The following is a 15,060-nucleotide window of genomic DNA, read 5'->3' as shown; positions in this document are numbered from 1 at the left end:
AGTAGTACTGCCATCTTTCAAATCCGGGAAATTCAATTGCCCTGCCTGAGAGGAGTCACTCCCACATGCTTCTCTAGCCTTTAAGAACCCATATTTGGCTAGTGGATAGAGATGACTTCAATGACAAAGCACCTGTGTGGTTTTAAAGCCCTTCCCTGGCCCCTGGCCCCTGGCCCCTGGTCCACCTCCCTATCCATCACAAGGACGCCCTTGCGCACGTCGCGAGACAGGACTGCGTCGGGCTGCGCTGCGCATGCTCGGCCGCAGAGGACGACGGGAAAGGGGCGGGGCCAGCGGGGATGTTTGCGTTGACGAGACCCTGAGAAGCTGCTCGCGGCGAGCGTTCCTGAGAGAAATTAGTAAGGCTCCTCTTCTGCGGCTCTGGTTTCGGTCTTTACTCCTGCGCGTTACCGGAAAGGGGCAGAGTTTCTCCTGTCTGAGGGAGGATGCCGCGCGGGTGGAACCGGGTTCTAGAGACGGGGCCCTGAATACAAATGCTGGCACCTGGGGGTCGGGGACTCGCGGCCTAGCCCTGACCTGGAGAGCGTCGGTCGCCTCTTTTGACCTCACCCGCCGAGAATCTCGGGGTCACTGCTCCCGCTTCAGAGGTTTCTCGCCGCCCACTGCTCCTGCATCGTAACCCGGCTTTCTGCCTATGCTCTGTCTGCGACCACCGTTTCTAAAACATTGAAATCACACCCGTGGCTCTCCATGCATTAAACGATGATTTTTCAAACAATCTGGAAACAGTTTTTGCAAATAGAATGGTACACGAGTCCCAACTAAAAGAAACAATTGTAGCTTAGTGGTAGAGCATTTGTTTAGCATGTAGGAGGCCCTGGGGTTCGATCCCCAGCACCGCCGAACAAAAAATAACAAAAAGAGAAATGTAATTATTTTAAAAGTTTGGCTGTTGGCAGGCGTGGTGGCACACGCCTGTAATCCCAGCAGCTCCAGAGGCTGAGGCAGGAGGATCCCAAATTCAGAGACAGCCTCAGCAACTTCGAGAGTCCCTGAGCAATTTAGCGAGATCCTGTATCAAAATAATAAAAAAGGTTGGAGATGTGACTTAGTGGTTAAACGCCCCTGGGTTCAATCCCCGGTGTTCAAAAAAAAGAAAAATGTTTGGCTCTTGAGATGAATTCGGATTTGAAATNCTTCAGGTCCCTTCATCCCCAACTGGGAGTGGAGAGGAGGAAGTCAACTGCCATTAACAAAAGTCAAAAGCATCAGATTTGCCAGTAAGGCTCTGAGAGTCCCTCGACTTACATCTTCCTGATCACTAAAGTAGACCATAAAGCCAGCCCTTAAGGCAGAAGGGAATGCTGGGCGGCCACCCATCTGCTTTCCAGAAAGTGGGTGTGACACAACCCATTTCCTGTCCCCGGCTTGCTGAACACTCATCAGTTCTAACCAAATATTAAAAAAAAAAAAAAAATTCTTTTTTCTGTGCTGGAGACTAAACCCAGGGCCTGTGCATTCTCAACATGTGCTCTAAATCTACCATCCTCAGACTCTAAATCAAAAAGGTTTAAATTATTCCCAGGCAGTGTTGACCAGTAGGCAGATAATGCCACAGTTTTTTTGTTTTTGTAGTTGTGGAGGACAGCATGTCTTTGTTCCCCTCCGCCTCCCGTGCTGAGGATCAAACCCAGTGCCTCACACAAGCAAGGCAAGCAAGCCTCTGCCAAGGAGCTACAATCCAAGCCCCACCCAGTTATCTTTTGACTGTTAATCAAAAATGTAATTAAAGGGCTGGGGTTGTGGCTCAGTGGTAAAGTGCTCGCCTAGCATGCATAAGATACTGGTTTCGATATATTTTTTAAAAAGTGTAAATTTTTGGTGACTCATACCTGTAATCCCAGTGGCTTGGGAGGCTGAGATAGGAGGATTGCGAGTTCGAAGCCAGCCTCAGCAAAAGTGAGGCGCTAAGCAACTCAGTGAGACCCTGTCTCTAAATAAAATATAAAATAGGGCTGGGGATGTTGCTCAGTGGTTGAGTGCCCCTGAGTTCAGTCCCCAGTACCAAAAAACAAAACAAAAAAATGTGACTTAGCCCTTGGTTGGAAAGATGGGAAGGACTGTATTAAAAACTAGTATTCGAGACTTGTTTTATTCTCATGTACATTTTGTCGTCATTCATATATGGGTTTGTTTTGCTCTTTATTTTTTCTGATAATTGGACAGACATTTTCCCTGCCTCAGAAATACTGACTTTTTTTCAGGGTGCTTTCCAGTATTCTCTAATTTGTGTTATATCACATTTGAAGGGGTTCCAAGATGCCAAAACTCCACATATCAGAGAAAACATTCAGCCTTTAGTTCTTTGGGATTGGCTTATTTTGCTTAGCATGATATTCTCCAACTCCATCCATAATTTCTTCTTTAAGGCTGAGTAGTATTCCATTCCATACTACAATTTCTTTTTTTAATTGTTGGCAGACCTTTATTTTATTTTATTTATTTATTTATTTATTTATATGTGGTCCTGAGAATCGAACTCAGTGCCTCACACTTGCCAGACAAGCACTCTACCACTGAGCTACAACCCTAGCCCCCTACAATTTCTTTATCCATTCATTTGTTGAAGGGCATCTAGGTTGGTTCCAAAGCTTGGCTATTGTGAATTGAGCTGCTATAAACATTGATGTGGCTGAGTCGCTGTAGTATGCTGATTTTAAGTCCTTTGGGTATAAACTGAGGAGTGGGATAGCTGGGTCAAATGGTGGTTCCATTCTAGGTGTTCTAAGGAATCTCCATACTGCTTTCCAGAGTGGTTGCACCTATTTGCAGCCTTACCAACAGTGTACCTTTTTCCCCCCATATCCTCGCCAACATTTGTTGTTACTTGCATTCTTTATAATCACCATTCTGACTGTAGTAAGATGAAATCTCAGTGTGGTTTTGATGTGCACTTCTCTAATTGCTAGAGATGTTCAACATTTTTTCATTTATTTGTTGATCAATTGTATATCTTCTGTGAAGTGTCAGTTCGGTTCCTTGGCCCATTTATTGATTCGGTTATTTGTTTATTTGTGTTGTTTTTTGAGATTTTTATATATCCTGGAGATTACTGCTCTGAGGTGCATGTGGTAAAGATTTTCTCCCATTCTGTAGGCTCTCTTCACATTCTTGATTGTTTCCTTTGCTGTGAAGAAGCTTTTTAGATTGATTCCATCCCATTTATTGATTCTTGATTTTAATTCTTGTGCTTTAGGAATCTTGTTAAAGTCAGTTCCTGCCAGGCATGGTGGTGCACATCTATAATCCCAGTGGCTCAGGAGGCTGAGGCAGGAGGATCGAAAATTCAGAGATAGACTCAGCAAAAGTGAGGTGCTAAGCAACTCAATGAGACCCTGTCTCTAAATTAAATACAAAATAGGGCTGGGGATGTGACTCAGTTGTCTAGTACCTCTGAAGTCAATCCCCAGTACCCACCCCTTACCCCAAAAAAAGAAAGTCGGTTCCTAAGCCAACATGGTAAAGATTTGGGCTTCCTTTTTTTTTAATTGTCAATGGACCTTTATTTTATTTGTTTGTTTGTTTGTTTATATGTGGTGCTGAGAATCAAACCCAGTGCTTCACATATGCTAGGCAAGTGCTCTACCACTGAGCTATGACCTCAGCTCTACTTTTTCTTCTGTGAGGTGCAGGGTTTCTGTTCTAGTGTCTAAATCTTTGATCCACTTTGAGTTCAGTTTTGTGCAGGGTGAGAGATAGGGTTTAATTTCATTTTGCTACATATGGATTTCCAGTTTTCCCAGCACCATTTGTTGAAGAGGCTCTCTTTTATCCAATGTTTTTTTGGCACCTTATGAGAAAACTGTATTTATATGGGTTTGTCTCTGTGTCTTCTATTCTATACCATTTGTCTACAGGTCTGGTTTTTTTTTAGAGAGAGAGAGAGAGAATTTTAATATTTATTTTTTAGTTATTGGCGGACACAACATCTTTGTATGTGGTGCTGAGGATCGAACCCAGGTCGCACGCATGCCAGGCGAGCGTGCTACCGCTTGAGCCACACCCCCAGCCCAACAGGTCTGTTTTGATGCCAATACCAGACTGTGTTTGTTAATGTGGCTCTATAGTATAATTTAAGGTCTCATATTGTGACATCTCCTGTATTACTTTCCTTGCTAAGGATTGATTCAGCTATTTGGGGTCTCTTAGTTTTCCAAATGAATTTCGTGATTGCTTTTTCTGTTTCTATGAAGAATGTCATTGGAATTTTAATAGGGATTGCATTAAATCTGTATAACAGGGCTGGGGATGTGGCTCAAGCGGTAGCGTGCTCGCCTGGCATGCGTGCGGCCCGGGTTCGATTCTCAGCACCACATACAAACAAAGATGTTGTGTCCACCGAGAACTAAAAAATAAATATCAAAAATATTAAAAATTCTTTCTCTAAAAAAAAAAAAAAAAACCTGTATAACACTTTTGGTAGTATGGCCATCTTTGTTTTTAAATTGATAGACATGTGTAGCCTATTTCAGGTGAAGTGAATCTACTCAAAGACAATATATTAATTAATTTCCAGTGCGTTTTGGTGTACAGATTGTGTGCCTTGCTCATTTGGGCTAAACACTGGCTATATGAATTATTAACTGCACTGTCAGTTGCCGCAGTCTGGCTGGGCACAATTCATGAGCCACTTGTCAAGCAGGAACGAACTTTATTTTTTTTTAACGCATGCTGCACCACCCAAGCTCTCCAGGAATTCCCCGAGTGCCACCACCTGCTCTTCCGGCCAGCACCTCAACCGCTCTTGAGGCAGATTGGTCCCCAATGAGCAGCTCCATGGTCTGAAAGGGCGGGGAAACAGCCCAATGAGCATCACTGCAGAGGAGCCAATCAGCTGGAAGTTTGCTGGGCCGCTTCGGCTGCGGCTCTCAACATCTCCCCCTCTCTGTTTAATTAAACAACAAACATGTGGCTTAGGGACCATGCCTGTCTTAGGTTGTCCAATACTACATATGGTCCTTACCCGTCATCGGATGAGCTGACCTCAAGGCGTCAGCCTCCTGTCTTAGGTTGGTACCATTGCAATTGGATCTTACCCGTCATTGACTACCGGTCCAGTATACAGCCACACCTGTGGATAGGCCTTTGTACCAGTGAGGGGGTGAGGTTCTTTGCCTCACCTCTGTTGACCCCCAAATTTTAGCTGAACGAGGCAACTTAAAACAAAAGCGAAACAAAACGAAAGAAGAATCTTAAAATGGCTACCCATCCTCTCGCCCTGCCCTCAGGGGCGAGCAGTTTACCTTATCACCTACCCAGTCGGTCCCGTGCAGGCCACCAAATGCCACAGTCTGGCTGGGCACAATTCACCTGTCAAGCTGGAACGAACTTTATTGTTTTTGAACACAGGCGGCACCACCCGATACCTCCAGGCAGCCCAACTGCCACCACCGGCTCTTCCGGCCAGCACCTCAACCGCTCTTGAGGCAGATTGGCTGGGTCGTGTGGGCGGAGCCAAAAGAGTCCCCCAATGAGCAGCTCCGTAGTCTGAAAGGGGCGGGGAGCCCAATGAGCATCACTGCAGAGGAGCCAATCAGCTGGAAGTTTGCTGGGGCTGCTTTGGCTGCGGCTCTCAACAGTCAGTCTATAATTAATTACTTAATTTTATACCTTTGAATAGGAGCTTTCCAAGCTGAGAACATGGAGATAAAGGGGTGGTTAGGCCCCAACCTCAGTAAAAAACTAATGGCAGAATTACTTGGGTCTTTCATATACTAACCCAGAATAAAACCACAAATCTCAGATTATTCCTGTAACAGCTTTTAACTTCTCTTTTTGTATGTGTTGAATGTAAATTTGTGCCCATGGAGTAAGTTATCCCTACCCTCTATAGTAATTAGTAAAGCCAGGCATGATGGTGCATGCCTAGCAATTTGGGAGAGTGAGGCAGGAGAATCCCAAGTTCTAGGCCAGCTTCAACAACTTAGCATGGTCCTCATCAATTTAGAAAGATCTTGGCTTAAAATAAAAAAAGGCTGGGAGGTGACTCAGTGGTAAAAGCACACTTGGGTTAAATACCCAATACCAAAAATAAAACATACAACCAAAAACCCCAAACAATTTGTAGGTTTTGTGGTATCTGCATCCAGGCCTAGGGCTACAGAAATGGGAATTAGTTCTAGAAGAAAGCACAGAGGTATTAGCTGTCACAGACTGTAAAGCAAAATTATCTAGAAATATTTAAAGAAAGGAAGGAAGCTAGTGTTGGTGCTGTGAAGGAGCTTTAATGCAGAGTTGTCTAAGACCTCTTTTGTGATTCCACAAAATTACTATATTTAAAATATTAATTTTAAAATCAGACTTCTATCAATATTTTATTTCAGGAATTTGGACACGGTTCCAGGAAGAAATCCATTAATTTAGAACTGGAAGATTCCTTTGCATGCAATACTAAAATGAAAGGACAACCTTCAGATGGTGAACATAAGACAATGGCATTACAGCTGGAGCAGCTAGTTGAAATTAAGACAGAACCTGACAATACTCAAGTAAATATTTTACATTCTTTTCTTTGTTGGTGATGCTGGGGATTGAATTTAGGAGCACTACAACAGTGACAGAGTCTCAGTAAGTTGCCTCATCTGGCCTTCAACTTGTAATCCTCCTGTCTCAGCCTCCTGAGTAGCTCAGATTATGGGTGTGTTCTACTACACCTGGCAAGAGAATTTAGTTGTAACTTATTTCCATTGAAAATGGCCTAAACATCCAGTGGCACATGCTTATAATCCAGCTGTTAGGTAGGCTGGGGCAGGAGGCTTGATTGAGCCCAGAAGTTCAGGGCAACATTGGTAGGCTCCATCTCTCTTTTTGGAAAGAAAGAGAAAAAGAAAAAAGAAAAGTATATAAATTAGATCAGTATTGAATTAGTGACATTTGGAAATATTAATCTAGCAGTTAACGATTGCTTTTTCAACCCATGGACAGTCAAACATACAAATTAAGTTGAGATAGAGTGGAAATGAAATTGCCTCTAGTTCTGAAAGAAAATCCTACTTCATAAGAATCATTTGGCCCAATACAACAATTCTAAGTTTAAGGTATTTATGAAGATAATGAACTGTTAATGATTAAAACAATAGGGAAAATATATGTCATTATGTCTACTCTCTATTGGTAGTAGCAGTTGTTAAGTAAAAAATTATAGAAGGCCATTGTTTTGGACTAAGCTCCTGCACTGGGCCCCAGCAGACTGAGCTAAAAATCAAAATGAAGTCACTAAAGTTCCATGTCACCAAGCTGAAACTAAACCATTTACCTCACCTCAGAAGTCAGGATTAACAGGCCAGTTTCAATTGGTGTGATAATAGAATTCAGTCTTCCCAATTCTTACACCAAAAAAGATAACCTGATATTAACCAATCAGTTATTGGTGTCATAGAAAATTAAAATTATCAGCCACAGGGCACCAAAAGGAGAATGCTTACCTCTTACCTTGGTTTGATTCAGTAATATAGCTAATTGAACAGACGTAAGTGTAATTTATCATTTTCTATTGAATGATTATTTTAAGTACATTATATTCATTATTTTCAACTCTTTTTTTTTTTTTTTAGGAATATTGTCAAGCCCAACAACCCAAAACTCAGGAGAATGAACTGAAAATAAATACTACATTTTCAGACAGTGGTAATAGAATTATTTAAGTTAATTATATTTATTCTGACTAGCATAATAACAAATTTATTCTTCTTAAAAATGCCTTTGCATTTTGGGGGGTTGGATAAAAGTAAACTCTAAAAGAAAATGAAAGAATGAATACTTAGGGGCTGGATTGTAGTTCAGCAGCAGAGCGTTCGCCTAACACATGTGAGACCCCGGTTCGATCCTCAGTGCCACAAAAATTAATAAATAAAATAAAGGTATTGTGTCCAACTACAACTGAAAAATAAATATATTTTTTAAAAATAATGCATACTTAATTTGTTGAAAATACTAATAAGCTTCTTCCTGTTTTGTTTTTGTAGCATCACAGTTGACTACAGGAGTTCAGCTTTCTCTGGCATCATCTGGCATAAATAAAATGCTTCCTTCAGTTTCAACCACAACTGTTCAGGTTTCCTGTTGTGGTTGTAAAAAAATCCTCCAGAAGGGGCAAACTGCTTATCAGAGGAAAGGGTCTACTCAGCTTTTCTGCTCTACCCCTTGCATCATAGAACATATTTCATCTGCCAGTTCACCAACTTCTGCCAAAAGAACTTGCTCAAACTGCACAAAGTATATAATTCTAAATTTTGCCTTTTACTTCCCTACATAGATTTTGGTCAGAGTATTAGTTGTAATTTTCTAAAGATATGTTACCTTGATTAACTGAAAAAATGCTTCTGCTTTCAGTTGCTCTCATAGATTGTTCAGAAGTAGTTTTTAGTAATTGAGAGGTTTGCAGAAATTAACCCACAAGCAATTCTTTCTCTCTCCCTTATAAATGATGTGACTTGCAGAGCTTTCATTTGAAATTTTCTATAAGTAGGGATTATAGGAATGCTCATTATAGAGATGCTCATTCTGTTCTATCATAATGAGATGCTCATTCTGTTCTATCATTTAACTGTATAAGAAACAGCCTACTAAAAATATAGTCATATAACTTATGGATCTTCCAAGATATAGAATAATATTACATTACTATTATAATGGTAAGTGAAATTACTTAATTATTTTGAAAAGTTAAAAAGCATAGATAAATGTGCATGTATGTAGGTAGGTCTGGTCTCTGTGATTGGATTAGTGACATTTTGACTTTGCAAGTCCTAAGATAGTATTAACTCTGGTTTCTTAACAATCATTAAAATGCTAATGACAAACAAGAACATTTATAGACCATCATATTAACTTCTAAATATAATAAATTCTTCTCAAATGTTATCTTGTCTTGAAATTAAGTTGCCATAATTTGAATTTTGTTTCCTTTATTTGCATTCTGCTATTTAAAGTGTGATCCCCATGCAACTATATTATCATCATCCGAGTGCTTACTAGAAATACAGGTTCTCAGGTCCAGTTAGAATTATTGTATCAGAACTGCATTTATCCCCATATGATTCATATTCATGCTAAAGTTTGAGAAGCATTGAGAACTTCTTTGTTTCTTAGTATTCCCACTTGTTTTATGGAATGTACACAAGATTTATGAGCATTAAGTAATATATTCAGCCAGAGCAATACTGGCATATAATAAGAATTCCATACATGTTGACTATCACTGTTGTTATTGTTATTCCCTTAACAAACTCACAGACCTTTTTTGTGGGTTATTTCAGCTCTTCATTTGGCTGCTGCTTCAGGTGTTAACTGTTGCTTCAAGTCTTATTCCCTGAAACTCTACTTATCTGTCTCTCTTGCTTTCTCAACCCTTCAGTACTATACTATGTCCTTTGTCTTTTTTCTGTTTAGCTATGGGCTATATGGCACTCTCTTCAGCCTGCTTTCTCTCTCTGCAGAATCATAAAACTGGAAGGGACCTTAGAGAGATCATCCAATCCAAACCTTTTCTTTTGGTTTTGAGGAAACAGAGGCCCTGAGAAGTTAAGGTATCAAGTTGCTCTGTTTGGAGTATACTCATTACTTTTCTTCAGCAGCAGCTTCACAGACAGATTGAAAAAGGCTGAAACAGGAAAGATTTAGTGTGTAAGTTGTTCTTTAAGGTATACAAATCCAGTATGAGCAAAACTGAGAGGCAAATTTTACTTCCTCTGGAATAAAGTTTTTTCTCATTAAAAATTGTAGGTTGGTGGAAAGATGGTAGTAATGTTTAGACTAGGAGAGGCTATCATTATTCATAGTAAATTGCTTTGTTAAAAATTTTTTAATTCCACATTCATTACCCTCTTCTGTAGTTCTCAAAATTTTAGCCAATTTTTAGTCATTTTAAGGTGTTTTGTTGTTGTTTTGGTACTGGGGATTAAAACCAAGGGGATTTTACCACAGAACTACATCCCCAGCATTTTTTGTTTTTGATACAGGTTCTCACTAAGTTGCTGAGGCTGTGCTTAAATTTATGACCCTTCTGCTTTGTCCTCCCAAGCTTCAGGGTTATAGGCGTGTGCCACTGTATCCACCTTAAGTTTTCTTTTTTATTTGTTTTTTTTTTGTTTTGAACCCATTGCCTTTTACATGCAAGGCAAGCACTCTACCAACTGAGCTGTGTCCCCAGCCCTATGTTTTCTTTTATAGCCATGATTTAACATCAGATTTGAGTTAATGCTGTTTTTATCTTAATTCATGAACCAAGTGAAAGCTAGCTTTGCAGATATTTAAAATCATATTAGAAGGTTGTGACTTATCTTTGAGAAGCATATATTTAAGAAGTGTCATTTCTGTACTTTAGTGAAACCAACTAGAAATCCAGGAAGCAATTAATAAAGGCAAAAAAATAGGCCTATGCACTAATGCTTGATTTATTTATATAAAAGTTGTTCACACATGTATTCAGAGTTTGGCTTTAGGTCCTTCTAGCAGAGATTCATATTTTAATTTTTTAAATTAAGTAGATTAGAAGCCAACATTCTATTATGCTGACCATAGTTTAAAAAAAAAATACTAGTAGTACATATTTTCTGACTTTTGTGTATCTGCTGATGCAGTTTCTTCTGCCTCATTTCCCAGCTGGCTAATTTCTTTCTGACTTAAGGATGTACCTCAAATATCTATACCTCTTATTTACTCTCACACTGTCCCTCACTCTTCTCTTACCATCACCTCTTCAAATTAATTATTCCATGATCTGATTTTATAGTGTGTATTCATAAGTCCAAGAGCATTGATCATAATATTAAATATTACTCCAAAGAACAAGATCAGTACTGGGAATGAAGTTCAATTTTTGAAACAGTAAAATTACTGATGTGATAATTATGTGAATCTGTTAGTTTCAATTTTAAAAGGTGGAAAGTTCATGATACATACATTTAAAATTTTAAAATGTGGAAGTATTAAAGTAATATTGATTTCAGGAGGAGTTTATCTTGAAAATCACTGTCCTCAAAGACTGATATTCTGAGGGTTCTAGGTAGGCAGGTATCTTTGTATTTCCCAGAGCAGCAGTTCTCATACTTTGTAATCTAAGAACCCCTTATACTTTTCATTTTTTGTTTTGTTTTTTTTAAATTTGAGACAGGGTCTTGCTATGTTGCCTATGTGGCCTCAAACTCCTAGACTCGAGATCTTCCTACCTGAGACTCTTTTGAGTAGCTGGGACTACAAGCACGTGTCACTATGCTGGTGTCCTTTACACTCTAAAACTATTGAAGACTCTTGTGGCATATGCCTATAATCACAGATGCTCAAGAAGCTAAGCTTAGCAGGAGGATTGCAGGCTAGCATCAGCAACTTAGCAAGACTGTGTCTCAAAGTAAAATATTTTAAAAAGGACTAGAATATAACTCACCCCTGAGTTCAGTCTCCAATACCAAAACAAAGTCAACAATTGAAGACCAAAGAGTTGTGGTTTATACAGGTTATATTTATCAAATTTGCTATGTTAAAAATCAAATGGCATTTTTAATTAATTTTAGAAACTGGCATTGTTTTATCAGTTTTACAAACCACTTTAATATCTGTCTGAATTTTCAAATTTGCTTCTGTTTTCCATATGTTGCAAAATGTTAAGAGTCAGTTAAGAAAATATAGCCTCACAAATATGTAATTAGAAAAAGGAGAAGTGTTTCATTAGCCTTTTAGATATTTGTGGACACTTTTTTTGATTGCAGTGTTGCTAGGTACAGTGGTGCACCCCTGTAATCAAGGCCAGCCTGGGCAGTTTAGCAGAACCCTGTTAAAAAGGCCTATGGGTGTTGCTCTGTTGTAGAGTGCCTCTGGGTTCAGTACCCAGTATCAAAAAAAAGAGAAAATAGTTGCAGTGTGCATTCTGAAACCATGTCAGTGAACTTTTAATACTCTATAGTCTTAAAATATATTAATTTGTCTTGTACCCTTTTTTATTTTTCTTCCTACTTCTGGGGATTGAAAAACCTTGCACTTGCTAGACAAATGTACTAAGCCAATACCCCCAACCCCTCTCTTGTATTTTGAATAGATGTTTTACCAGTGAATGATTTTTGTAATAGCATGCTGTCGTCATTTAGAAAATGTTGATTTATTGCATTCTTCAAATCTTTCAAATGTTGACATATTTTATTATGCAATATTTTTAAAATCATCACCAGCCTCATCAGAAAAGTCTTCAAATATTGGGAAGAGATCCAGCTTAAGGTAGCAAATACAAGTTTTCAAAAACTCCTAATTTATCATTGAAAGCTTGAATTTTATCATTGGCAAGACTGTAGGAAGTGATAGATCCACTTTTTTCATTTTCCAGAAAATACTTGGCAGATACCTTCTGGATAATAGTTTGTCTTACAATCATATGTTCAAGTAAATAATGTGATCCATGAAAGAAAGTGACTTGTTCAGGTTGTAACTCTAAACATTCCATGTAGGCTTTTCATTGAGACAGTCATTCACCTTTGGTAGTCAGGGAAAGTACTTTTATGCCCATGTCCCATTTTGTTATAAGGAACATTAAAATTATCATATTTAAGTTTAAAATATTTGTGTTTCATTAAGGACATTCTTAATTGAAACAGAAATGATTTTTGTTTTAGAGTGAATGTGTGTGTTGTTACATTTTGATTGTCACTGCCTTGATTTGTGTTAAGGCTGCAACAGTTTCACCTACCATTGGTTTTTTTCGTTTCCCAGTTCATTTAGGTGAATTTGATATAATAAAAAATCAACCATGTCATTGGCATCTAGTACATTCACAGTGTTGGACAACTATCACCTCCATTTTGTTCCAGAACATTTACATCATTCAGAGTAAAGTGCTGTATTCATTAAGCAGTTTTCCCCCATTTCCCTCTGTCCCCAGCCCTGAGCGACTACCATGGCATTCTTTCTATGGATTTATCTGTTCTGAGTATTTCATATCAGAATTATATACATATGACTTTTTGTGTCTGTTTTTTCAACCTTTTCATGTTTTCAAGGTTCATTCTGTTGTACTTCATTCTGTTTTTAGTAGTTGAGTGATATTCTGCTGTATGTATTTTATCACAATTTGTTTATCCATGTGTCCACTGATGAACATTTGAGCTGTTTTCATCTTTCAGCCATTGTCAATGGTGCTCTTAAGAACTTGCATGAGAGGCTGAGGCTGGGGCTCAGTGGCAGAGTGCTTGCCTAGCACGTGAAGCACTGGGTTCTATCCTTAGCACCACATTAAAAAATAAATAAATAAAATAAAGGCATGTTGTCCATCTACAAGTATAAAAAAAAAATTTTTTAAAGAACTTGCGAGAATATATACTTGTTTTTCAGACTGAAATTGCTATTGCCTTTATACCATCAGTTAAAATGACAGCATAGTGAGAAAGGCAAATAACATATTAATATTATGAAAATAGTTTTGATCTTATAGTCCCCTGGAAAATATCTGGGGACCACCCTTCACACACACATACAAGGAATTTGCAGACCATGTGTTGATATGTTGTATAAATTCCAGTGTTTCTCAGGAATGAATATGTGATTTGTCATCATCATTCTGTTAACACTAGCACCAACTAATCCAAGCTAAATAGTCCTTAAAATTGTGATCACGGACTGAATCTGTAGCTTAGTTGCAGAGCATTGGCCTAGCATGTATGAGACACAGGGTTCGGTCCTTAGCACCATATACAAATAAAGTAAAGGCATTCTGTCCATCTATAACTATAAAAAAAATATTTTAAAAACTATATGATCAGACGTTTTATATCTCTGTTAAAGCTGAGAAAATTAACATTCAGAGAGTACAAATTATTTATCCATGGTTTCTAAATGTAAGTGGTAGAACTAAATACCAAATTCAGGTTTTTACCATTTCACAGTTCTTAAGGTAAAGGAAGGAGCAAGGAGGGACTTGTTTGAGGGGTCAGGGGTCATTTAGTTTATGAAAGAGAAATGATAATCGTGGTAAAGTGTTTAATGGTGTCCTTGTTATTTATTTTTAGAGACATTTTAAATCAGAAGGATATGATCAGTGTTCAGCTGGAAGATAATACTACTAGCAAACATTTTTGCAGCCAGTCTTGTCTTTCCTCATATGAAGAAAAAAGGAAACCATTTGTTACTGTGTGTACTAATAGCATTTTGACCAAGTGTAATATGTGTCAGAAGACAACCATTGTAAGTTGAAATTCTTTTTTAATAACTAGAGGGATTCTGTTGATTCTGCTTGAATATCAGAGTTTGTATTAAATCTTTTATTTAAATCCTAGATTCAATAAGAAGTAAAATACCAGAAAGTGAAACATAGCCTTTGCAGTAATGACTGCTTTTCAAAGTTTCACTCTGCTAACAATTTTATCATGAACTGTTGTGAGAACTGTGGTGCTTACTGTTACACCAGCTCTAGTCTATTCCACATACTCCAAATGGAAGGACAGTCTCATTATTTTAATAGTTCAAAGAATATTACAGCATATAAGCAGGTATGAAGAAAGACCTATTGCTCCTTCTGTCAGTTGGTCTATGAATGGTTTCATTTTAGGAAAATGTAGGGATGTAATTTTTAGTACCATTGAGAATAATTTCCATTTGTAAATTGATAAAGATGAAATTGAATACTTTAACAGTTCCTTCTTACATAATTCATGACAAGTACTATGTGGATAATCTCCTAAAGAATTTCATATTGATTGTCTTACACCAAAGAAAAAGTAAATATGCAGGAGTCTGTTTATACTACAATTAACTCTTTTTTAAATAATACACATAATTTTATTACAGAAAAAAATGAAACATTCTAAATATAATTAACTCTTTTTTACCTATGCAATGTAAAGAATGTTACATGCTTTTTCTGAATCAGTCATTGGAGGAAATAACCCAATGAGAAATAATCCCCTATTTCTAATAGGAGAGTCTGTCTCTTTCTGAGAGCAGAAAAGCTGACCCTGGGGCTGGGAATGTGGCTCAAGTGGTAGAACACCACATAAAAATAAAGATATTGTGTCCACCAAAAACTAAAAAATAAATATTAAAAAAATTCCCTCCCTCCCT

General features: G+C 38.1%; 1 protein-coding gene across 5 annotated transcripts in view; it reads left to right on the top strand.

Moving 5' to 3' along the window:
* Positions 1–274: 274 nt before the first annotated feature.
* The window catches only part of Zmym1 (zinc finger MYM-type containing 1), a 22,332-nt gene continuing 7,546 nt past the window's right edge, over positions 275–15,060 (top strand). The window contains exons 1-6 of one of the 5 annotated variants that reach the window (XM_048815781.1): positions 275–359; positions 6,345–6,509; positions 7,575–7,647; positions 7,986–8,235; positions 9,459–9,548; positions 14,010–14,184. In XM_048815781.1, the coding sequence (XP_048671738.1) occupies positions 14,032–14,184 (153 nt within the window). In that variant the 5' untranslated portion in view covers positions 275–359; positions 6,345–6,509; positions 7,575–7,647; ... (1 more) ...; positions 9,459–9,548; positions 14,010–14,031. Of the gene's footprint in view, positions 360–6,344; positions 6,510–7,574; positions 7,648–7,985; positions 8,236–9,458; positions 9,646–14,009; positions 14,185–14,276; positions 14,490–15,060 lie in introns of those variants that run through there. The other 4 variants (XM_048815780.1, XM_015485284.2, XM_048815782.1 and 1 more) reach the window with 4 other exon arrangements.

Source organism: Marmota marmota, unplaced genomic scaffold, assembly GCF_001458135.2.
Source record: "Marmota marmota marmota unplaced genomic scaffold, marMar, whole genome shotgun sequence".
In the NCBI taxonomy this organism is placed as follows: Eukaryota; Metazoa; Chordata; class Mammalia; order Rodentia; family Sciuridae; genus Marmota; species Marmota marmota.
Note: the sequence above shows the minus strand (reverse complement) of the source record. Positions and strands in the feature narration are given on the sequence as shown.